At 34.7% G+C, this 27,407-nt stretch overlaps 1 protein-coding gene across 1 annotated transcript in view; it reads left to right on the top strand.

Moving 5' to 3' along the window:
* Ddx56 (putative ATP-dependent RNA helicase DDX56) overlaps positions 1–27,407 on the top strand; it is a 96,233-nt gene that overhangs the window by 19,138 nt on the left and 49,688 nt on the right. The window contains exons 3-6 of the mRNA XM_090372038.1: positions 1,013–1,093; positions 15,523–15,596; positions 19,173–19,343; positions 26,891–27,046. Of these exons, the coding sequence (XP_090228164.1) occupies positions 1,013–1,093; positions 15,523–15,596; positions 19,173–19,343; positions 26,891–27,046 (482 nt within the window). The remainder of the gene's footprint in view (positions 1–1,012; positions 1,094–15,522; positions 15,597–19,172; positions 19,344–26,890; positions 27,047–27,407) is intronic.

The raw sequence follows: 27,407 nt of genomic DNA, 5'->3' as shown, positions 1-27,407 counted from the left end.
AGAATTGAGCCTACTCAACCCATTCAAGGCCTTATACACCTCAATCAGATCACCTCACAGGTGCCTAGTCTCCAGATGCTTCAATTTGCAGAACTTGAACCTTTCTTGGAAGAGGCTCCCTTCGTTCCCCTCACCAATCTTCTAGCCCTTCTCTGTACTCACCCAAGCAACTCTACATCCTTCCTAAAATGAGGCCTCCAGACCTGTATGCAGTACTCAAGGTGTGACCTGACCATTGCCTTATACAAAGGGATAATCACCCCCTTTTCCCTACTAGCAAAATTCCTGTATATCATCGACAACACCCCATGACCTGCTCTGGCAGCCTGTGTGCACTGCTCAGAAAACTTCATATCTTACTACACAATTACTCCCAGGTCTTTTTCATTTTCTGGCACCCTAAGTGTAGTACCACACAGTACATTTCTCTGGGGTTACTTCTACCCTTATGCAGTACTTTGCATTTGTCAATGTTAAACTTCAGTTGCCACTTCTCAGCCCATCTGCTGAACTTTTCTAGATCCTGTTGCAGTAGCACACTGCCCATTCAACCTTGCCAACTTTAGTATCATCTGCAAACTTGGATATTAAACCTGATATACCTTCATCAATATCATTGATAAATATACAAAACAACAGTGGGCTGAACCCTGGACGACTCCACTAATAACGTTAGTCCACGAAGAGCAGTGTCCATTGATTACCACTCTGTCTTCTCCCACTCAACCACCCTTTTATCCAATTTGTACAACACAGTATCAAAAGCTTTCCTGAAATCCAAAATATTTCACATACTCATTCACTCTGGGTACTGTGGTATCAACCCTGGAAAAAGAAACTTGATAATACAAGAAAAATGCTTCTTTCCTTTTCTTTTCTTTTCTTCCTAGTCAAAAAGGTTTTGATTTGTAGATAATTCCAAAATAATTACAAGTGTTACATTGAGTTTATATATATTTTTTAATGAATTTTTCATTTTAGTAATGCAGAGTTTTATATATTTATTCTATAGGTAGCCACATCTCAGGATATTAAAGCACTAATACTTTCACCTAGTAGAGAGTTATGTAAACAAATTTATAACAACATACAGGTGAGTCTGCATAAGTTTTATTTATTTTGTAAAAATTGTTACCAAACAAGCTGGAATGTTTTGGGATTCAGCAGAATAAGATTGATTGCAGGTTGGTGTAGGGCAGGAGGCAAAGGGTTGTAATTAATGGTTACTCTTCAGATTGGTCTAACTGTAGAAGTGGCTTCCCCAAGGATTGGTTTCGGAACCACTATTATTTCTGATTTGTCCTAAATGACATTGACGAAGGAATAGAGGGTGCGATGTCAAAATTTACAGATGATGTGAAGAGTGCTTAATGATCAGTGCCAAGCAACACTCCTTTGAGCAACTTGGACAGGCTTCAAGGATGGTCAAGAAAAGTGGACACTATTTTAATGTAGCAAAATGCAAGGTCTTGGATTTGGAGAAACAATTCCAAAATAACTTATAAACTTAGTAGTGTTGAATTAAAAACAGTGGGAAAAGAAAGGGATTTTGGAGCTACAATATAATGAGCAGACAGGAAGTTTTCCAAGCAGTTTATGCATCCAGCTGAGAAAGCCTGTTGTGTCCTGTTAATGATTTATCAAATACTAGATGTACCTGACATAACATATGCCATCTTTCTGATTATGGCATATATTTGGATATAGCAGTGAGACCAAATGGTAAATCTGGCCATGTATTCTAAAACAGTATGGACCATTTCCAGGTGATGACTTAATCTCTGCACCCATTGATGCGAACACCATTACTGAGTTGTACTCTCGTATGTGTTCTCTGTAGTTATTTGCTTCATGTCTATCCCCTGTAAGCAGCCCTTGTAATAGAGTAGGTGTCTCATACAGTGGGTCAAGTGAAACCTTTCCATCATGACAGTATGTAGTATTTATTCGATGTGTTTATTAGCTCATGTCCCCAATATCTTGCATTGCAATACTTACGGTAGTAATACATATTTCATATGTCATGTTCTTCCACATTAATTACAGCTTGTTGATTATTCGCATCCGGTACTTCTATTTGATTAGTCCTATGACATTTCGCCCATCTCATTTCCAATCTTGCTTCTCTTTCTTCAATGTTTTCTGTCCATCTTCGTAGTTGTAGAGTCTTGTTTCAGTCTCTTGGTCTATTAGATCTTTCCTCTAATGTTTCATTAGCATTTCTTCTACATTTTCTCAAAGTTCTTACACACTGGTCAGTATTTTTCCGCTTCTTAAAACTTAGAATGGTTTATTAAAATTGAAGACAGATAAAATAAACATACGTCGATAGCTTTCAGGCATAGGTTGCCTTTCTTCAGTTGAAAAACATTAGTACAAAAATTAATAAAGAATACCCGGTATGGTGGTCATGCAAGGTGAAACGTGTGAACAGTGCTGGCAACAATTAGCTGTTGGAAAATTTGGGGAGCATACTTAAGTGTTTTATATACATAGATTTGTAGAGACTGGATTATAATCTCACTGCATAAGGCAATTGTAAAACCACGCTTGGAATACTATCCAAGTATGGAGACTGCACCAAAAAAAAAAAGACACGGACCTTGAAAGCGTCCAAAGATGGACAACATACTTGGTGAGATCTACAAAAATATTTTTACGTGAGGCAAAAACTTCAAGTGTGACTCGACAACATGCACCTTAGAAGAAACCTGATTAATGTCTTACAAGGCCATGAGAAGAAAGTTAAAAAATTTGAAGGTGAAATTTTGAATGTTATAAACTATTCATAAACTAGGAGTCATAAATGTAAATTATGGGGAAAGAGATTTAAACTGGATTATAAGGAAATTTTCTTTTAATCAGCAAGTTATTAATTACTAGATGACTAAATTATTTCCATGGGTAACTGAAGCTGATAGCATGGGAAAATGCAGAGGCTAGCTGGACAGTTATGAGGAGAGAAACAGTTTATTATTTTTTTAATTTATTTTTATTATTATTTTTGTTTTATTATTCTATTATTTATTTTTTCTTTTCTTTGATTGTTGCAACAAAAGCCTCTTCCTTGCACTTTATAGCTAATGTCAGTACTAATTAACATAATTACATACTAATTTGTTATGGTTCTGATTGCATTCGTTTAGACATATCAAATATACGTATTTAAATTCTTTATTTTCTAAAAAAATAAAATAACCTGTGGAGAGGTTGCATGAACTTTCCACCTACCCCAATTTTGGTGTTATTTGCATGCATTAGCAGATAAAATATTTTGCATATACTTTCTGCAAATTGTCTTGTTTGTTTTACTTCTTATCTGGAGTGGTTACTTAATTTATTCTTTATGAACAGTATAGATTTATTTTAAAATTGATTGAGTGCTGTAAAATGTTCCTACTATAAAAAGTTTTTTTTTTAATTTTCGTCAGCATGCAACCATTATTTCATCTATTTATCATTAAAGCATGCAATCATGTTTTCAAGAAACTGGAACATTTTCATAGAAAAAATCTCTTTGAAATTTTACCATTCTCTCCCCACCCCTCCCCCACCTTACAGGATCCAATGAAACACTCAGAATTTTCCTTCTTTTATTATTTTATTTATTTTATGTAAACCCCAAACACGAGAGGTATTAGAACCTTTAGTACTGTGCTTGGGTTGGAGGTTGAGAAGATGAAAGAAGATATTTGTTGACATTGGACTTGAACTTCTATAGACTGTAATTTTCAGGAAATATGTATGAAGGAAGGTTGTTCCAGAAAACGGCAGTTGAATGAATATACGATGAAGATGAAAAGTTGGTTCTGTGAGTTTAAAGTTGGACAGTAAATGGATGTTGGTTGGTGGCGGCACGTGTTCGGACTGTTTTGAATGAGAGAGCTGGAATTATAGAAGGCAATTCAGAAGAACAGTGCCCATGGAAGTATCTGTAGAAGAGGCATGCAACAGAAACAGTACATCTATGAGACAGCAAGTGGAGAGACTCTGTTAGAGATGAATCATTAATTAACCTAACTGCCCTCTTCTGAATGGAATCAAGAAGCCTGAGAGAGGTTTTGGTGGCACCACCCCAGATGTAGGAACAATATTCCATGGCTGAGTGGATTTGCGATTTATACAGAGTGAGCAGCTGTTTGGAAGAAAAGTAACGCTGAGAGCAAAAGAGAAAACCAAGTTTTTTAGATGCAGAGGAAGCAATATTTGTAATGTGCTTGTGCCAAGAGAGATTAAAAGACAGGGTAATCCCTAAAAGAGATATATCATTTTGCCTAGAAATCGGAGTGTCACTAAAGATAAGCATAGGAGCAGAAGAATCCTTTTTGTGAAATATAAGACAAGACTGAGTTTTAGAAGGGTTGAAATCAACTAAGTTGTCTTTGCCCCACTGGAGAAATATCTGAAGATCTGCATTTAAGGAATTGGTAGCAGATTTTTGAGAAGTTGAAGCTGATTAAGCAGGGCAAGGTTTCTCAAAATGGAAAGTGAAATGCAGTGTGCTATCATCGGAAAAACTACGGATAGGATTTCCAGTCAGTGGAAGAAGGCGATTAATATACAAGAGGAAAAGAGTGGGAGAAAGAACTGAACCATGGGGGACACCGGCATTAGTGGAGAAGTTAGAAGACAGAGAGCTATCTACCATCACCCCCAGTGAGCGATTAGAGAGAAAACTGGATAACCAATTACTAAAAACAGTTGGCAAACCATAAGATGGAAGCTTGTTTAGAAGACCTTTACGCCAAACAAGATCAAAGGCCTTTGAGATGTCAAGAGCAACTACTTGTGTTTCACCGAACCTTTCCATTGAATTAGTCCATAAATGGGTAACATAAGCCAGAATATCACCAGTGGATTGACACTGACGGAATCTATACTGGCGATCATTGATCAGATGGAAGGTTTCTAGGTAGTTTAAGAGTTGGCAGTTAATTGATTTCTCCATTACTTTAGAAAGAGTAGAAGTAATTGCAATCGGACGATAATTGGATGGGAAGGATTTGTCACCCTTTTTAGGAACTGACTGGATATGAGCAAATTTCCAAACAGAAGGAAAAACACCTTTGGAATAAGAAAGTGAAAAAAGGCGGTAAAGAATAGGAGTAAGTTCAGGAGCACAGGTTTTGAGAACAAGTAGAGAAATACCATCGGGACCTGGAGCTTTCTTAGCATCAAGATTCATCAAAATCCTTTTGACGGAAGACCACAGGAGGCATTGAATGGGTTGAATGGCATTGAGTGTGTTGGGAATGGTGGGAGGTGTTTTACCAAGATCATTAATACATAAGTTGGAAGAAAAATGGGATGGTAGCAGGTCAGCTTTATCCTTGGCTGAAGTGACAACAGAACCATCTGGTTTGGACAGAGGTAGGAGCAAAGATGGGCAAAAGTTGCGGCCAATAGCTTTGGCAAAGGACCAGAATGCTCGGCTATCATTAGGGCAAGAAGCAAGTTTTCTACTCTTAGCCTGTTCAAACACTAGTTTGGACTGATTAATAACTGCTTTACAATTGTTGCGAGCTTTGGTGTAGGCAGAAAATGAAACTGGAGAATTAGAAACAAGCCAATTACAATATGCAACATTCTTCTCTTGAACAGCCTTAGCACATTTATTGGAAAACCAAGGTTTATTTAAAAGACTGGATTTTAAAGTGGAGTGTGGGATAAAGGATTTCATTCCTGCAAGAATAATTTCACTGACACGATCACAGCAGACGTTGACATCAGAAGTTTTGAAACAGTAATATGACCAAGGAAAAGAAGTCTCGCAGATCATCCCATTTTGCATTCTTGTAATGCCAAACAACACTAGGTTGGGAATATCCATGAGATAAAGGTTCCATTGGAGAAGAAACAATCACCAAGTTGTGATCTGAAGTGCCTAAAGGACCTCTCACTTCGACCGTGTACTTAGAAGGGTTGTTTGTGAGAAAAAGATCAAGCGTGTTGGCTGTATGATTAGGATTGTCCGGTATTCTTGTAGGTAAATGAACAATCTGTGCAAGGTCATTAGTAATTGCAAAAGCTTCAACATCTCGACCAGCTGGGTCTGTGTGACTAGAAAACGGAAGCCACATGGAGTTGTGAACATTAAAATCACCAAGAAAAATTACCTCACTGTTAGGAAAGTTGGACTGGAGAAAATCAAGTTGCGAAGAGAGTAAGTCAAAAAGCTCCAAGTGATTAATGGAGTTGGGAGAACGGTAGAGACAACAGATGAATTTTACACAATGAGGTAGAGAGATTTTAAGCAAGAGAAGATCAAGGAGAGGAGATTCCAAATTGTCAAGTCTCTGACAGGTAATATCAGAACGGACATATGCACAAGTACCACCTTTGAGATGAAAGGAATCATACAGCGAATAATTTAGGCATCTGAGATGAGCAGTAGTTGAATCAACCGATAACTGAGATTCTGTCAGAAAAAGTACATGGGGTTTGGCAGACTGCAAGTGGAAATGGACATCGTTATGATTAGAATTGAGACCAGATATGTCCTTGAGGTTGTCGCAGACATTCTCTCAGATATGCCAGACAAGCTGCACTTGCTACTTGGGAGTCTAAAACATTGATGGAACTGATATTCGGGTGACACTCTAAGTGGACCCAATTTCGGTGAAGTCCAGACGGTCTGTGTCAGCCAAATCCTCTGCTTGCACCTTGACGATGGGGGACTGTTAGTAATCCTGGGAATAACCTCCACGCACAAGTACATGGTGGGTGACCACCCAGGTGTGAACCAACGTAAGCAGGGGTCATGGTGTGGCGCCCACATCACATGGAGGAATGCTGCCCCTCTATGTTACCAGGCAGTACTAGGTGGTAGATGACTCTCATCAACCAGTGCAATACCACCACTTTGCTTATTGGAGGCTCGAAGTGGTGGAACCCATGTTTAGTCTCTAGAGCTAAGTTCCGATTAACCCTTCCCTATCTCTTCCATCATGCAGTATGGTTGATGACTTTTGAGGTTATGATGAACATTGTGGCGAGATCCAATATTCCTTACATTTCGAGGGTACAGCTCTAAAATGGTGTTCGCAGGCCGGCCGCTAGTTAGTACACCGGACCGAACTTATTGGTAGCTCTCTAGGAGGCTTCCGGATCAGCTTATGTATAATCTTGCTACCTCTACTCTGCCAGATAGTGACTGGAGGGAGTCCGAGTAATGTGTATGCGGGGAGCATTGTCGAGGCCACGTTATGTCAAGGATCTGGGTATATTCTTACCATGTGTACGCCATATCCAAAAATTTCATTACTTCATACAGCATATCCCACTCACCTTTTCTTACTATTAAATACACCATGAATTGTCAAACTAATAGAGCAAGCTTATCTGTGAAAAGATCTGAACAGTTTTTTGGAACTGGTACCTTCGAGGGGGGGGTACTGCTAAATCATATTATAATTGGCATTATTTTAAATTTTATATCGGTTTATTAATTGGATTTAAAGTGCTAAATTATATAGGGGACTAACGGCTACTGTTTATGTCTTATTACCTTTTCTTTCCTCTCCCTGTTTGGTTTATTTTATTATTACGTTATTTTATGTTAATTTTTCACTCTACATTTTTTTGCGATACTACTGGCTTATGTTTTATTTTATTTTGTTTTATTTTGAATTATCGGATATATTAGGGCTTCATGTGGAAGATGTGCATTTTGCTGCCTCTAATGATAGCTTATTATTTATTTTCTTATTTTATATTAAACTTTTAAGCCATTATTTAAATATTATTTATATATATATTTAAAATTTAAATAATTCAAAATTGACTTTTCAGCTATTTTATATACTATATTTGGTATATATTAATATGATGTGACTGGCATGAAACTCGCAGAAACAGATGGCTCATGTTATTACTGATAGCATACATTGAAATTCACTAGCCCCAAGTTGACGTGCCTTGTGCAGTAACAGCCTCATGATACTCTTGATTTGTTATTATGTTAATTTTAGATTAAGTATGACTTCGCTAGTTATGGTGGATATTTGGTTCCCTTTTTAGGCTATGGTTGCACACTAATATTAGGCTATATATTTTAAAATATAAATATAGAAACATGGTATTTATATATTATAACCATAAAAATAAATTAGAATAAGAATTAAAAATAATGCCAGCAGCATGGCAAGACAAGAGTGAAAATAGCCAAAATTAAGCATAACGATAAACCAACAGGGAGGGAAGAGAGGGGTAACAAGAGTAAAAATATTGCAGCGGAAACTCTCTAAAATAATTTAGAACATCTAAATGTAAGGATAATAAAATAATAATTCATTAAATTTTGAAAGTCAATTAAATAGAAATTTAACGGCACCCCCTCTGACAGGCACCAGATCCAAATTTATGTGAAATATCACCAACAGAGATTTTACTCTTGTTACCCCTCTCTTCCCTCCCTGTTGGTTTATTGTTATGCTTAATTTTGACTATTTTTGCTCTTGTCTTGCCATGCTGCTGGCATTATTTTTAATTCTTATTTTAATTTATTTTTATGGTTATATTTCAAGCATCACGTAGAGGAATATGCTTTTTGCTGCCTCTGATGTTTGCTATACCTTTTTTATTTTATTTTTGTTGTGACAGATTCAGTTTCCAACTATTTTAAATGTTATTCAAATATATATATATAATTATATATATATATATATTAGCATAATGAAGTAGTTAAGAAAATTAGTAAAAAATATAATACGAAAATTAAGAAAATAAATATAAAGCTATCATTAGAGGCTGCAAAATGCACATTCCTCTACATGATGCCCAATATATAACTGATATTAAATCAAAACTAATGCATGGCAAAACTGTTGAGCAAAAATAATAAATTAAACATAATAATTAATCAACAGGGAGGGAGAAGAAAAGGTAACAAAGGTAAGACTATTTTTCTTAACTACTTCGTTATGCTAATATATGTAAATCAAATGGTAGTAGTGGGTTTGATATGCTAATGCTGTGCCCATACTGCCATCTATAGTATTTTATTTATTTATTTGTCTATATAAGCCGGTTAAGCTTACATTGTGTCAGTGGTGTGGCTTTGCTCTGGAGTGCTAGTCTGTCTGTTCTATATTTTTATTTTTCACTGCATAAGGACCACCGCTATTCAAATCCTCTGCATTGGCGGTTCGATCGGGGGATCAGATGGTGGACTGCTCCTTCGATCGGTTCGCCTTTGTGGCGATTTGTCTAGCGATTGAAATGCAGTGATACCCTGACCATTATTGGCCTTCTGGGCCTCCGTTGATATGGGGAATAATGGTCAGTCTTTTTTTGTTATTTTGGTTTTATTTTATTGTAGTTTATTGTAGTGAGTTTAGTCTATTTGTGATATTTCACGTAATTTGGAACTGGCAACTTACAAGGGGCGCCATTAAATTCTTATGTAATTGACTCGATTTTAAAATTAATTAATTATTTTCAATTGGATTTTCTAAATTATTTGGAGATGTTCTGCTACAATTTTTAGTCTTGTTACCTTTTCTTCTCCCTCCCTGTTGATTAATTATTATGTTTAATTTACTATTTTCGCTCAACAGTTTTACCATGCTACTGGCATTAGTTTTGATATAATATTTAATATCAGTGAGATATATATATATATATATATATAGTAAGCACCAGTTATATTGATCACGTTTGCAAGTTGATTTTTGATTCTAATAAACGGCAATTCTAATAAGCAAAAATCAACAAATATTATCCAGAGGATAAAAATAAAGATATAAAGCACAAATTTTACACTTTATTAAATGATGTGTAAAAATCAGAAGAATATTATCCACAGGTTAGCAAAATAAAAATAAATTTATACTTACGTATATAGCTTAATTAATGTACATATTAATTAAACATAACACTTTGTAATATGATTATAATTTAAAATAGTCACTTATTTTAGATTGCTTTAAATTATCACTACAAAGCCTATTTATAGATTTTTCAATATTGTATAACAGTCTATATTCACGATTACTTGCACCAGTTTCTTCCAATGCTCTCCTCAGGATGACTATAGCTTCGTGGGTTTGCCATTTTGGAACTGGAATTCATTCGGGTTCATTTTCCTCCTTGGCAAAATTATCAGTAACAGACTGGGCAATTTCTTCATAAAGCTGTAGTAACTTATAGATCACCATCTATGTCCACCAAATCATTAAACTCCTGTTCACCCATGTCTTAAAACTTTTCAGTGTGATCGGTATCATGACTTAGTTGCCCATCATGAATAATTAATCCATATTTTTTGAAACAGTTGCTAATGAAGATTTTGGAAACTTCATTCCAGGGACTCATTGTCATATGAAGTGCATCTGGAACAGTTATCTGCTTTGCGATATCGGATGATGTTCTCAAACTTTCATCTATAGATTGGATGATTCTTCGCCTTGTATCCGATCTATAAAAGGTCTTAAAGGTTTTTATTATTCCCTGGTCGAGAGATTGAATCAGTGGTGTGGTATGTGAAGGTAGAAAAACTAATTAAATGTTTTTGAAAATCAACTTTGGATGAGCTGGGCAGTTGCCCAAAACCAATGCAATTTTTGTGTTTTTCTTATCCAATTTCAAATTCCATTTACGAAGATAGTCTTCAAATAAAGAAGCTGTCATCCAAGCATTGGTATTATTGGCATATTCAACAAGCAGCTGTTTTGCTCCTTTAAAACATCTAGGCAATTTACTCTTTCCTATAACTAACAACTTCATCTTGATTGTTTCTGTCATGTTGCATATTAAAAGAACTGTAATCCTGTCCTTTATCTTCTTTCCTCTGCAGATGCAGAGGAATTTTTAAAAATCATGCAGTGGTCTGGGGTAGCCCTGTAGTACAACCCTGTTTCATCTGTATTAAAAATGGCTTCAGGATTATAAGTTCTTAACAGTTTGCCAAGAGATTTTCAACCAGGTGTCAGCTGCAGGAATCCCAGAAAAAATATCCCCAGTAAAAATATTCCATTTTCTTGTTATTATTATAATAAGATTATTTAAGTAGGTAAAACTCGTGATCAATGATTGACAGGTGTTTTCTGTTTTTAAATCGCGAACTCATTTACTGATTTTAAAACAGCGGGATAGGGGGAAAAACACCCTGCCTCAGCTAAGCATCCCTCCCCTTGACAACACAAATCAATCAGAAAGAAAATGTCTTCACAATAATCACCTTCACCCAATCACAACATTCGACAGCATAATCAATCCGTTTTAGGACAACGCACACTGCACGGAAACAAGTGTTACCCAAATAATGGAGTTTAGCCTTTAAGTATTATTATTAAGATTGTTTAAGTATATTAAGATTATTATAATACTTAGACATTTGATTATAATTTGTATGATTTTTTGCAAATTTTAATTTGTGATTTTGATATAATTAAACTGATTACTGTCAGTAATGTGTTGTTTGTGAATTAATTGTATACTGTCATTATTTTAACATTAAAAAATAAATATTTCCTTTTGCTTCATATTTTATTTTCTCATATTGTCTTATTACAGCAAAAGATATTAGGGATAGTGAAGGAAGATCTAGCAGGAAAAAGACTATGTCGAAACCTGAAAATGCCGCTTTAGAGTGCACTTTATTTGTAGTTTCTTCAGAAAATTATCCAAATCCATTTAAACATAGTTTATCTTTCCCTTTGTTAGACTTAATAATTTCCATATTAAATGGAATAAAATTAAAAAGGTTGGAGTAACACAAAATAAAAGTCCTATTGTAAATGTTATTACAAAAGTATAGAATGCCATGTGCTCAGCTGTAGTGGTCATTCGAAGTGAAAACCGCGTAATACAGGTGCAGTTAGCTGTTGGAAGTAGAGGCTTATTATAATTAGAAAATAGGATATTTTTACTGGTTACCCAGCTGCAGAACATCGGAATCCTGTTTGGCTCCATGAAGTTTTTTGTAAACAATATCATGCTTCTCCTTCCATCTTGTCAGCCATCCGTCCGTTGCTTTAAACTCTTCGTGTAGTTTTTCAGCAAAATCATTAGCTTTTTGAGGAATGCTACAATTGATTGGCGCATTAAATGAGCTGGCCTGTTTGAACCAAACGAACAGAGCGTCATCTACTGTTTGACATTTCCCTTCACGCTTCCTTTTTCTGGTTTCACTAGGATCACATTAGTGTTTAATGTGTGATGTGATTTTAACAATTTTGATAAAGATGACTGAGGCACTCCTAATTTTGCTGCTGCTTCCCTTTGAGACATATTGCCTAGGTTTAATTTATCATACGTTTCCATAATTCATAACTTATCTTTTACACTCAAATTCACTCTTTCTGTTCACTGACTTTTTTTTTTTTTTTGGTAGTAAAATTTAAAATAGTAAAAAAAGATAAGCATTAATCAATAACAAAGCACACGGCACACACAAATTGGCACTAACATGACACACGCAAGGTGAGACGAAGTTTAGATGTAGAAATGAAGAGCAGATTTCAGCGAAGGGGAAACGCATTTCACCATAATAATGTGAAAATGCAGAATTCTAGCTTTCTGTATTATTGCAAATGAATAAGATCGAATTTACTACCCATTTATTGCACTAACAGAAAAGTCCAATAAACCAGAAACTGCAAATTGTTTTATGGTTGTGACCTCCAGAAATGTACTTTAGAAAAATATCACAGAGGCATTCAAAATTGATTCTTATAACCAAAAATTTGATACTAGTAAACAATGAAAGTGTGGTGCATTTTATTGATTTGGGTTGGTTCTTCGAAATTTGATTCTATTGAGCGGCTGATTTCATTAACCAGTGATCACTATAACCGGCGCTTACTGTATATATTTGTAAAAGAATAAGAAGTTTACCTCAATATGATGCAGAACACTTCCATATGATACTCTCCAAAAATTAAAATGCAAATGAACATAATTAAAAATCAATTTAACGAAAAAAATTGCAAAACGATTTTCCTTCCTTAGTATGAACCAGAGCTATAATGCTCGATACATTCTTATTAAAAGAATAAGAGAAGTTTACATACAGAAGTTTATCATACGGAAGTAGAACACTTCCATATGATACTCTCCAGAAATTAAAACAAAAAATTTTTTCCGTTAAATTTATTTTTTACTTAATTTTTAATTGTGTTCGTTTGCTTTTTAATTATTGTTAATTACTTCTTACTGTAATGTAAGATTTTTGATTTTTTTTAAATTTTCGTTTTAATTTCTGGCAAGTATGGAAGTGTTCTACGTATCATATTGAGGTAAACTTCTCTTATTATTTTATAAATATCAATATCAACGTAGAACGTATTGAGCATTATAGCTCTGGTTCATACTATCGTACTGTGTGTGTGTATTATGTACACACACACACATACAAGGTGTGGCACTGGTATTGGGTCCTATTCAATGGGTTGGAAAATAAATGGAAGTGGCGTGTTGTTGTTCCAACTTCCTCAAAGATGGTTATACAGAGATTGACTAACTCTGTTTGGATATTTCTGGACAACTTGATTATTCAGCGCAAAGGTAAGTTGCATCAAGTGTATATAGTGTATGATGTCGAGCTTAATTTGAGATTTATAAACTCTAAGATCGATAATAATTTTTAAATAAGACCTTGTGGAATTTGAAGTAAGCCAACAGGTTGCAAGTAACAACCAGTTTCATTCATAACATTACCATTCCATATCATGATTTTGCAATGATGCAACAAACAAATATAAAATATTGTTTTAAACTAGGAAAATCTGCAGCAGAAATGTATGAAATGTTAAAAGCTTTATAGTGATGAAACGTTAAGTCGTACTAGTGTGTTTGAATGGTATTAGCAATTCAGTGGCAGATGTGAGGATGTTCACAATGTTCCAAGAAGTGGCTGTCTATCAACCTCTCGACATGAGGACAGAGTTGCAAAAGTTCAAGAAATTGTGGCAAGAGATCATATAAGTGTAAATTATGGAAAGGCAACAGGTGAAGACGAAATTTGACCTGAAATGTTAAGAGGTGACGTGGTTACGTTGCATTATCCACAGGGTGTTTTCTGAAAACAAGTTCTGGAAAATTGGAGAAAGGGATTAATTGCACCAATTATAAAAAAGAGAAATAAAAGTAAATGTGGAAATTACAGAGGAATTTCACTCCTTAGTACCAGGTAGAGCCTATCTAAGTATCTTAAAAAATAGGGATAGAAGTATTGTTGAATGTAAAGTTGGAAAAGAAAAATCACAATTTCAGTCAAACCTGGTATATAAATATCAAATATTTTGACTCAAAAAAATTATATAAAAGTCTTGGGAATGCACAAAAACCTGTATTTAGGATTTTAAATCTTGATAAAGCATATGACAGAGTACATATAAATCTCATCTTTCAAATTTTAGAAAAATATGGCATCCGGAAGTATCTCTTTTAAAATAAGTGCTTTGAACTTAAAACTTGTAATTTTTCTTGTATTAAAAATATGTCATTTCTCAGCATAATTTGAAGACTTGCAAGGTGATTTATGTTTTAAGTTATTCATACTTGCCATGTACACCTTTGAATATATCATATCTGAATAAAATTAAATGCTGAACTGATGAGGTGCCTATCTTTGTATTTCTGTTTTGAGTAGAGCTGTTATTTGTAGTACAAAGCTGAGACAATTTAGAGATGATCTTGCAACATAGAAAATGAATGCCTTTGTGAAAAGTCTTGGGTTTCTTAATGCAAGCTTTCATCTAGCATATTTGTTTACCATATGGACATTAATGCTGCTAATGAATTAGTTTTAAAACTTCAGTAATGGCCAAGCTGGTTATTTATTTTATTTTTTTTTTCACTAAGCATGTTTCTTTTATTTATATTTTGAGTTAAATCACTACTGAATTGTCAAGCATTGCCTGGGTGCCTAGCCACACAATGCCTTTGCTGTTGACTTCAGTGACAATCTTTTTGATCCAGGATTGAGTCAATCTGGACTGGGGAGGGCAGAGACATTTTTGGACTTTCATCTCACTGTGGCTGAATTAGTCAACCACTTTTGTAGATTGATTGACAAAAATATCCAGTTTTACTTCCATGAAATTATAAAAAAATGGTTCTTAAAATCGGGTGGTTTATCCCTCTAAGTGGACTAAAAATCTCATGATTCACATGTGTGTCATGATGCAGTTAAAGAAAGGATATCAACCCTTTAAATGGTCATCTGGATGTTGACACCATATTATTAGTAAATAGCATTATACTTCTCTTTTGGGAAGTGCTGTTTATTTGTAATACAATACTATTGAAATTCATGGAATTTCAAAAAAGAGATTAAAATGCCTTTTTTAAAAAAAAAAACTTATGAAATGATTTTTCTTTTCAATAAACAAACATTAATTTCTTAATCTTAGATTCATATTGAACGTGCAAAACAACTTTCTTTAAAAAAAATTGAATTGTCACTCCAGGTTTGACAGTAATAATTATTGCTTTCAAAAATATTTACTATCATTTGTTATATAATTGAGTTCAACTAAAATAATAATTCAAGAGCTGTTTTTTCCCCCCTCCCACTAGCAACTCACAGTCTATTGCTCACAGGAAATTAAGTGTGTGGATATTTCTGGACAACTTGATTATTCAGCGCAAAGGTAAGTTGCATCAAGTGTATATAGTGTATAATGTCAAGCTTAATTTGAGATTTATAAACTCTAAGATCGATAATAATTTTTAAATAAGACCTTGTGGAATTTGAATTGTTAGGCATTCCATACATAAAGGTTTTGTTCAAATTAGCTAGATAAAAAGACAGTGACAAAGTTTTACTAAATTTTAATGATTTTCTGGTTTATGTGAAATACTTCAAAAGTTTAAAAAAAAAGTATTGTATATTTGAAGCACATCAGTAAGTAGATTTGTCTGTAGAATTATTTTATAAAATGATTGGTATATAATATTTTATAGATACTTAGATACTTTACAGCCTGAAAAGGTAGCAGTAGGTTAGGATAGACGGCAAACCTCCTAACTACTAGTAAGGAGGCCCATCAGGTATACACGGGACATCCATTAATATAAGTTTTTCCCTGCATTGTCCGTCAAGCTCTAAGAATCAAAACTTTAGTTTCTCCATTAGAAATTCTGATAATGATTGAGGAAAGGCGAAAAAATCCAAAATATTTTTGGGTGTGTTATTTTCTGTTCTAACAATTTTAATTTAATTGGGTTACTAAGGTCTGAGGCTATCTAATCAGCAGGAGATCATCACCTCTCCCAAGATAGGTTTGTGAACAACTGACTAGAATCCCGACACAATGACCACTTTTCACTCTTGTAGTGTAGGCAGCCAATTATATGGCTGTTGAACAAATGAGAATAGGTTGCTAATATGGAACTAAGCCAATAAAATTGGATAAAGTATAGACTGAAACTATTTCACTATATTAGGACAAAGCAATCAAAACATGTATCAGTTCAAGTGTTGCCATCAGGAAGTCAACAAAATCCCACTGTGCTTGCTAGGGATCCAAGACACAAAGTGCTAAATGTGCTGCAATACTCATCAAGGTAGATACCATCAATATTAGATGCTTAAATGGAAAAGAAGTGGAATAGCAGATATATCTTCTTCTTCAAGAGGAGTGTTTCCATTTACAATGGGTTTCCTCAGCCTACAAGTTATTTTTTGGTAGGAATTTTTTCCCGCCATAAAGTGCAGTTCTGTTAAACCTCTGGCTGTTGTGTACTCCATCCATCCATATCCTCCTAGGTCTTCCTCTTCTCCATCTTCCAGGTGGTATCCATTCCAGGATAGCCTTTGGATATCTGGTTTCTTGCATCTGTTTTACGTGTCCATACCATATTAAATGTTTTTTTTTTTTTTAGGAGCATTATCAACTAAGGCCATATTGCTCCGGGGATATGCAGTGGTCATTTCCTGACCTTTCCGTATTTGGTGGTCACGGACTCGAAGCCCGGTCTAATCAAGAAGCGTGTGCTACGCACTGCTGCTTCTGCCCACCTGGCTATGGAGGCACCATTAAATGCTTTTCTTTGATGGTGTTAATAATATTCTTTTTCACTTCAGATATATATCTGCTGGCTTCAGATAGACAGCAGGTATATATATAAAAAGAGGAAGCATATAGGGAAGCTGCAACAGGACAATAATTTATATAACAAATTTATTCTGGAAGTGAGATACCATTATAAGTAGGATGTTGGAATCACCTTTAGAAATTGTTTGGAAGAAGTTTAATTGCCTTGGTCATTATCCAGTAGAATTATGTGGCCAAAATTTAAGATGGAACATTAAGTGATTAAATTTTTCTGTACATATAGTCCAATTGACATTTATGATAAAGATCAAACAGAAGAATTCTTTAATATATTAGGAACTAATGACAAAGGAAGAATGGTCAAAACTTTTATATAACAGTTGTATTTACAGAGATACTTTAGAAAAATTTAGAGAGAAAAAGTAAACGTAACAATAATGATAAAAAGCACTAGAATTTGTGTGAGCCATTACTCTTAATTATAAACAGTATTTCAGCATGAAGACAGCTACAAGCTTATATGGAGGCAGCAAGAAAAGCATAATTAACTATATCATCCTAGAAAAGGATCTTAAACAATTAGTTGAAATACAAGGGTACTTTGAGGATTTGCAACTGGAAGTTACTTATCTTGTATTAACCCAAATAAAATGGTAATTAGTGCCAGAAATAAGAGGCATAAAAAAAGGTCAAAATGAAGAAAAAAAAATCAAACTCTCAGAATTGTCAACAATCATTAAATATGGAAACAATACTAAAAAAAAAAAAAAAAATTAACTGACAACACTGATGTTAACATGATTTTAGATAAAGAATGATAAAATTTTAAGAGAACTTTAATCAAAGCTGCAAAATAAGTATGTTGGGAGGAAGTATGTGCAGATAGGAAATTCTCAGAATGTGGCTGTACATCCAAGAAGGATACTCAGCCACATTATTGGGGGCGAGGATAAGGAGCAGATGAATAACTGCAGATAGTTAGAGTAAAAAAATATATAAGAAATGTGCCGACCGGGCTAGCCGGGTGGGTAAAGTGCTGCCTGCCTGGCAACTCAAAGGTCGCGGGTTCGATTTCCGCCTCGGGCTTGGATCAAAGTACTGCAAAAACCTTGGGAGGTGCATTATGGCCACAGAAGCCTATGCACCAACAACTACAAAAAAAAAAATAATAAATGTTTGACAGATAAAATTACTAAATCATTATTGGAATATAAAAGTAAAGTGTGAGAAGGCTAAAATGTGTGTGAAAGAAGCTAAAAATAACCTTGGAAAGATTTTGGAACAAAACATGAAAAACAAGTATCGGGAGAATGTAAAACATTTAGGTGTTTAGATAAAAAATCTCAGGATGGGGGTAAAACCACAACTAAAGTAATCAAAAATTATTAAGGTGAAGTTAAAAGAAAAAAAAATGCTATATAAGAAGTATAGAGTAAATATTTTGATGAATTGCTAAACAAAGGAGATGATATTTCTGAAGAAGAGAAAATTATTGAGATTGAGAAGATTGTGGATTATCTCTGTTGTTGAGGCAGCCATGAAAAATATCATGTATGGAAAGATAGTCAGTTGCAAATGAAATGCTGACAGCTGGAGGGAAAATAGTGCCACAGTGGTTAGGTTGTGCATTATTCAAAGGTTATTTTCTGAGGGATAAGTTCCAGAAGATAGAAGCAAGATTAATTTTACCAATTATTAAAAGGGGAAATAAAGGTAAATTACAGAGGAATTTCATTCCTTAATGTATCAGGAAAAAAACTGTGCAGATATCTTAGAGAAGAGACTTAGAACTATTGTTGACATTAGGAAAGAGCAGTCAAACTTTAAACCAAACAGGGGATGTCAGGATCAAATATTTGTGCTAAGACAAGTGAAGGGAACATACGAAAAGCCTGTATTTTGGATTTGTTACACTTTGCAAAATATCTAGCAGTCTGCTCTTTTAAATTTTACAAAAATATGGCATTATTTCACTGTCTTGCTGGCCCACTTTATGCTTTTTTAAAACAAAAAGAACATAAATTTTAATATCTGTTGGTATTCTTCAGTTATAATATTCACTTTGATCTACATCATTAATTAATTATTTTTATTGGTGAAAAAATAAAAGTGAAATTTGTGTTTATTTTATCACAATGCACTTAAATGTATCCTTTTTTTTTTTTCCAGACCATTGCTTGTAGAGAAACCAGATATCGTAGTTGGAACTCCTACCCGTGTTTTGGGCCACCTTCAAGCTAAAAATATGGTACTAAAAGATTCTCTCAAAATGCTGGCTATTGATGAAGCTGACTTGGTATTTTCTTTTGGTTATGAATCTGATATCAGAGAAGTGCTAAAGTGAGTATATATATTAACATTATGAACAAGCCTTATTGTTGTCAACTTTTCAAAAGTACAAGACAGGAAAATTTTCCTATTGCGAGAAGAGAAATAAGGATTTTTTTTTTTTTTTTTTTTTTTTTTTAATTCTCAACTGGTATTCATTTGTGAGGCTAGGCATGGTCAACGAGCAGCTTTCCCAACCAAAACTCTAGGGGGGTTGCTAGATAACAGGATTCAATTTAAACAAACTTCTCTGCTTGTTTTGTGTATAACTGTTTTCACTAGACAAATCCAGTCAAACTTCTCTTACTACATTTTTTTTAATTAATAAAAGTCCATTTTGCTGGCACAGGCTATAATGGACATCATTTAAAATACTGTCAAATTAATAACTTTCAATATAGGGAAATTGTTAACAAAAAGTTTTTCATACATTAAATGTATGAAATTTTTAGTTAACTATTGCATTTTATGTGAAGTGATAGTGCTTAAAAAACAAATAATAGTTACAACCTAAACTGTTGATAGATGTAAACAAATATCTAAGTATGATAAAACCTTGCTATTTTACAATACTTGTCTTTGCCAAACCATATATAGATCTGGTAAAAAATAGTTCGGAGCAAGATTCAAAAAAGTGAAGTGCACATCACCATTTTGGATTGTTTGTTAGGATGCTTACTCATAGAATGTAGGTGTCCTACTTTCTGGGAACCAGCAATTTCAAGCAGCTTAAATGAATCATGTATGCTGGAATTAATTTTAATTTAAACTTGTTGGTTGTCGGCCACTGAAGCAGTGGATATTGTTTTGTTGCTCTATGCTGATGAGAGGAATGAATTGGGTAGTGTGGTGGAGATGCAGAAATGAAATGTTATTGGTTTGAGCAAATCTTTTCTGTGCTGGTTTTTGCTGCTTATGTCAGCATTTTTTGATTAATTGACAATCTGCCTTTTTCAAAATGTAATCAAAAAATTTTCAAGTTGAAACACCAACCTTATGTGTGTACGTGCCACCCAGTTCACACATACAGATTGGAATGTGTGATGGCTTAGAGTACAAATTCCAGGAACTGACAACAGATACTGGTCAATCTGCATTCCATGTGTCATGATCAGTAAGCAGATTAACATATCTTCCGGGGGCCCACAATATGCACTGGTCAACCTGTTTTCTATGTGTATGTACTCTAAGGATAGAAACACATCGAAAAACCCATTTGAAACTGTACAAAGGTTTTCGGTAATAACTTTCATCTATTCATGTGGAGTTTAATGAAATGGTAGGGAAAAGAAATGTTGCAGTGAACGTTTTTGTGGGAAGTCATGTGGTCATTACAACATTGCAAATCCTCATTTTGAATTTCTCATGTGGAAATGCGATGTGTTGAAAGGTTTATGCATTTGAAATGTCTGCTGTAGTCTAGCATTTATCAAAGAAATATTGTTGAACTGGAATTTTTTAATGGCCAAAGCTTCATAAAGTTAATGTATTAGCAGAAGGAAGCTTAAGAATAATAATGGTTTACTTTTAGTAGAATGATTTCCAAGTTTCATGTGACAACTTAATCTCTGTGAGCATTCAGAAGTAAAACTATAATAGTATTAATAGTGGCAAATGATGCAAGAAGGCAAGCTATTACAGCATGAGCCAAAAAAAAAACTTCCCATATCACCTGTCTATCCCCTCTCTAACAGTTTGTCTAGCTCCTTGAATTTATTCAAACTGCCTACTTCTACAACACTAAATGAAGCTTGGTCCAATAATCACTCACCCACTAGCTGAAGACAAATTTCAGAACATCTATCTTGCAACCATCCTTCCTCAGTTGCAATCTCTGCCCCCATGTGCATAGTCTGAGCAAGAAGACTGGTTCCATTGGCATTGAGACTCAAATCTACTCAGAGCCTTTTAAACTCCTCAGTTGGATCTCCTCACAGATGTTTAGTCTCTGGATGCTGCAGTTTATAGAACTGATGCTGTTCTAGGTAAGAGCACTCTTTTGTTCCCCCTCAATAATCTTATTGCTTTTCCATCTCCTTTTGCAATGAGATTTCCAGACCTGTATGCAGTGCAGTATTCATGATGTGGGCTGACTTTTTTTTTTTTTTTTTTTTTGTGTGTATGTTTTTGTATGGCCGGCTCCTAGAACAAAAGTTCATCTCTGCCTCATTGCTCTGTTCAGTTTTTACAGACTCTGTGAAGGTAAGGCCAGTGTGCGTCAAAAAAATTTCATCCCACATAGGAATATCCTATGCTGGATAAAGATAGATGAAAGGGAAGGCTAGAGAGAAAGAAAAAAAAAAAAAAAAAAAAAAAAAGTTTTTCATCCTACATGGCAGAAAGTGACAGGAAAGAAAAACTGTGTTTGTGAGCTTATGTGTGTATTCTGTAGTGTGATGTGTTTTGGCTACCTGGAAGCAGTGTTCACCTGGAGGACCACCCCCAGGTACTCATCCCTAGCAGCGGGAGGGCAAGGCCTTCCTTACTATCTGCATGCAGGGAAGGAAAAAAGAGAAGGGTTTCCCCTGCCCAGGGAAGCCCCAATCCAGGATAATTGCTAGAACAACACAATCACACACACAAAAAAAAAATATATATATATATATATATATATATAATAATAATAGTAATAAATAAAATAAAATAAATAAACCATATAGGGTGAGAGGGGGAGGAGTTGGCCTGGTCTGGGGGGCCCCAGCCCAAGGCAGTAAACGAAAAAAATTAATAAATAAAAATTAAAAAAAAAAAGAAAGTTAAATCCTGGTCAAAGAAAGAAAGAAAGCGTCGACCAAGATGGCAGCAGACAGAATGATAATTTTAATCAATTACAAAACCTTCGAACTAAAGTAAAAAAATATGGTCATTTTAATGATTGGAACTATGTAAAATCAGTAATTCAGATTAGAAAACAAAACAGGTATTAGAAAATGAAATAAACAATAGACATTAGAAACAAAATACAGCGGTTATTACTGGCCAATAATAGATATGTTGCAGGAACAGAGGGTAACACACACACACACACACACACACTTCGATAGTAGAGATGAAACGACCCATTATCTGGGGGGGGGGAGACAGTTGTAGAAACACTCAACATTATGTAGCGGAATTAACTGTACCACATAATGATATTATTTTTAGCAATACAAAGAAGTTTAGTCTATAATATTTTAGTAAATTTGACAATTGTCTTCAATTTCCAGTTGATTATTGCTGGGTGGTTTAGTTTTTAGTGGGTTGATGTGCATCAGCTTCGCTTTGCTCTTCCTTTTGGCAGTGAGTAGATTATGGAAATTGAATACAGGATTATTAAGAAACCCCTATATATTAGCAATTTTAGTCCATAATATTGTGTCATAAATTTAGTTTTATATAATGTATTAATTGGATTAATTTGATGTGAGCTTCAAGCCAAAGAACTTCCTATAAAAAGGTATGAGTTAATCTCTATATTTTACAAATAGTATTAAAGTAGGAAGGATTGAGCTTTATTGCTCTTATATATTTTGAAATCTAAATTGTTTAATATATTTCATATTGGTTATACTAATAAATATCATTTTAAATTATTTTTATTACTTACTATAGGCATCCAATTGTTAGAAAGGCATCATTCTAAAAGATGTGTACTTTATAAATAAAAATACAGTAAAACTTCACTAATTCGGACCCTCTAATTCAGACTCGCTGTTCAATATATTATTATTCATGTAGAACAGAGATTTTTTCCTAAACAATAATTTAATGATACAAATTCTTTCAGAATAATTCCACAATCACTTTGTAAAAGAAGGAAAATAATTTGAAAAGAAAATTAAATGCAAATGGTTACATTAAGACTGAAAGCATGAAGGCACCGTTATTTCAATAATGCACCTATGCATCAGGGACTCATATTTAGTTGTAAATATTAATGCTAAAGGAACCAGTTGAAAAGTGTTTGGATTATTATCCCCTTCCCAATGATTGTGATAATAGGAGAAAAGATCTACAATTCTACAAAAATATCAATTCAATCTACAACTGGACTGTAGATTGAATTGAATTGAAGTAAAGCAGAGTGAAATGGTAAGTGCATGGAAAAAAAACTATTAAATGATGACTGTTTTTATTTATTTTGATGGAATTGATATATGTTGCACAACAGTTGAGAAAAGTATATTATTTTCTGTGATATAAGAATGTGACTAGAAGATGAAACAGTAACTGCATTTGATGGAGAGAAATTTGTGGGCAAAGTAAGGGAAAAGGGCAGAGTTAAGGGTAAGGGAAAAAAAAGTTAATTACAGTTCAGTCCTCGTATAGCATGATAGTTGTGTTCCTAGAAACCCTTGTACAATTACGCTTTGAGTTGTTCCTGCTATGAAAGTTGTTATTTTCTCTGCATTCTTTGTAATTCTCGGTGTTGCCTCATTTTGGCCTGTAGCTCGTGCAATATCACATGGTCTTTCATTTCGCTCAAAGCGTTTCACAATTTCATATTTTTTCTCTATCGACAGAGGCAGACTGGCCATAAGCCTTACCGGGGAAATCCCGGTGGGCCAGAGGCCGGTGTGATTTTGGTCATAAATGCTAGTATGAGGCCACTACAAATTTTCTCGGGTAAGAATTTTTGATCCAGTCTGCCTCTGTTTATCGATATTGCTTTTCTTTTTCTCTCTGAATCTGTAGTGTCTTCACCAGGATGCTTCCTTTTCACACCTTTTCAGTATTTTACTCATTTTTAGGGAATAAAGCACAATTACAAAATGAGGAGGCATGCTTGATACACATAAACAAAGCTGCGTGCGTGTAGCAACCGAATAAACAACCGTAAAGGCAGAGACACACTATGAACACCTCAATAGCTCACATTTTACTAAAGCCCATTTCTGGGGGTTACTACCATAAAACAATAAAAACAATTTCCAGTTGCATTCTTGTTAGTGGAATCCGTTATAAACTTGGTAGTAAACTCTATCTAATTGCATTTGCGATAATACCGATAGCTGGAATTGTGTGGGTTTTTACGTTTGTATGGTGAAATGTGTTTCCCCTTCACTGATATAAAAAAACATAAATACATTTTCAGAATCTTCTCTTCATTCCTATGGTTCTGTGTTTGGTTGGGATGATTTCGCATTTGACTGCCATTTCTTGTAAACACAAAGGCAAATTGTGCATAAGCGAATTCGGTTTGTGTTATATACGATATCGTTCCCCTATTTATAAATCGTGTATGATCGAATTCGTGTAGTGTAAACACGTGTTATACGAGGACTGACTGTATATGAAGCCAAAAAGCTGCCTCTGTACTCCTAATTCTGACAAGAAATTTGAAAAATGTTATGCTCTAAAAGTAATGAAAAACAAGGTTATAAAACCTCAGTATTTACCTTACTCAACAGAACATTTTAAATTTCTTCAAAAAAAGACTACAAATGGGGAAGTACCATGTACATCTGATTAAATTTATACTTATAAATTTTTAACACAGTTAAAATTTATTGTTATTTTAGAAAAATCATTCTATTTGATTTGAACTCTGTATTCCATTTTGTTTTAATTATAAATATTTTCCAAAAATTTTCTTTTTCTGTATTTTGTATCCTAATTGCCATCTAAATTAACAAGTGTTGCTCGGTTATAAATAAAAAACTTTTATGACGAACTGTTGACTCAAAAGTATTTATGTATCATTATTCTGTAGATATAGAGGTCATAGTCCCACTGTATAAGGCAATTATAAGACCACATTTGGAATACTGTGTTCAAGTATGGAGACCTCATCTGAAAAAAAGACATTGAGCTTCTTGAAAAGGTCCAAAGATGGGCAACTTGCATGGTGAAATTGGCAAATGGGCAACCATAGGAGGAAAGACTACAAATATGTGGGCTGCAGAGCTTGGCAAGCAGGCACCTCAGAGGTAACCTGATATTCAGGTTTATAAGACCCTTAGAGTGGTTAATACATGAACAAAGACAGAATTTTCACTGTTACAGAGAAATTCAGAATTCGTGAGCATAAAATCAAATTACCGGAGAAGAGGCTTAGACTACGTTGTTTCTTTTAGCCAGCAAATCATTGATTGCTGGAACAGGTTCCTTTCATGGGTAGTTGAGGCTGACAGTTTGAATAAATTCAAAGGTCAACTGGATAGTTAGTTACCTGTGTGAGGAGGGAAGCAAATAATTTGTATTTTCTTATCTACTACTTTTTTCCCTCCCCGGCCAGTACAAGAGTATCTGGAATATACACCATTTCTGGAACAACATCTTATCATGGACAGCGCTTTGGGCAGAGAAAGGTGGTGGATGAACATAGCCATCTGTCTTGCATTGTTCCAGCTAACCAGAGAGCGACAGTGGTGCAAACCACTGCAGGCTTCAACGAGGGAGGTGCCAGAAATGTCTCCCATCAGGCAATCATTAGCCACAATAGGTTATGGGAGGCGCCGACCCACCAGAGTCCCATTGCTAATTGACACCACGACACAGGAATGTCTACGCCTCAACCAGGCAAAAGAACATTGGCACTGGACCTTCGATGATTGGAGATGGGTCTCCTTGTCTGATGAGTCCCATTTACAGTTATTTCGAGTGGATAGGAGGGTGTGAATCTGGCGGAAACCATGCAAAACTATGCACCCTTCATGTCAACAAGGAACTGTTCAGGCAGGTGGATGGTCGGTAATGGTCTGGGGCATGTTCAACTAGCACACGTTGGGACCTCTGGTACATCTAGATGCATCTCTGAATGGTCCAGGTTATGTGTCCATCCTTGCAGATCATCTGCATTCCTTCATGGTCATCGTGCACCCACAATGGACTCTTCCAGCAGGACAATGCATCTCCCCACAGAGCCATGGTAACTAGAAACATAGTTCAAAGAGCATTCCTCAGATTTTACCACCATGGAATGGCCTCCCTTGTTCACCGAACATGTGGATAGGTCTGTTCAAGCTTTGGATCCTCCGCCTAGGAATTATGGATAGCAGTGCAGCAAGCAAGGATGGAAATGCCTGTGGAACACTTTCATGAACTAGTGGGCGCAATGCCTTGCTCTGACTGCCCTTATTCGGGCAAAAGGTGTGTAGTGGGCCTACCCATTACTAGGTAGGTATCCCATGATTTCTTTCCACTCAGTGTATTTAGTTGTTTCATGATGACTCCCAGCAGTGCAAGAATCATTTTCTCCTTTGCCTGCGGTATTGTTAATATATTAGTCTTTGTATTTAGTCTAAATTAGTGAGGTTGTACTGTAAATTAAAATGTTGAGTATTTTAGCATAAAATAAATAAATGACAATACACAGACAAAACAATTATTCAATATAATCATTTGTATCCATATTTTGTGGCAATTTCTGTGTATATCATAATCTGTGTAATCCATATTTCTGTGAACAACAGGTTAAGACCTATAGAAAGTAAAATTTTTTTTTCCATGTGTAATCAAAGTTATGAATAGGTAGCCTGCTGTTCACATCAAGTCTGCTCTCCAAATCTGTTCTCTACACATCCTTCCAAATTAGTTTAGAAATGTATAGTTATTTTTTTTTTCCTTTTTTGAAGGCATCTTCCACAGATATATCAAGCTTTCTTAATGTCTGCTACAATGACTGATGATGTCCAAACACTGAAAAAAATTGTTCTTCACAATGCTTGCATTCTGAAATTAGAAGAGCCTGACTTACCAGAAACTGATCGGTTAACTCAGTATCATATTAAGTAAGTTTGTTTTTGTGCATAGGAAGTACAGAACTCTAATATTAGTTAATTTCACTGTAAAGTTATAGTGTGTGTTGTTTTCTGAAAATTGCATACATAAGTATTTATAAACTTTAGCTTTTTAAATCTACACTGTCCAAAAAAAAATTCCAATCCAAAAGTGTTATTTCCCTGTCTTTATATATTTTTTTAAAAAAAAAAAAAAGTCATGTCCCAATGTTTAGTACCTTTCTTTGTTTTATTATATTTTTTTTTTATGGATTAAAAACTGTTAGGCATAAATTTGAAGTCTGCATGTGTCTGCTCTTTCAGATTAAGAACTAATCTCATTGTGACTGTGAAAACTATAGTTCACTACAGA

The sequence above is a fragment of the Mastigoproctus giganteus genome, chromosome 4 (assembly GCF_048544385.1).
Source record: "Mastigoproctus giganteus isolate SK-2022 chromosome 4, ASM4854438v1, whole genome shotgun sequence".
NCBI classification, from domain to species: Eukaryota; Metazoa; Arthropoda; class Arachnida; order Uropygi; family Thelyphonidae; genus Mastigoproctus; species Mastigoproctus giganteus.
This window is presented reverse-complemented; position numbering and strand designations above follow the sequence as displayed.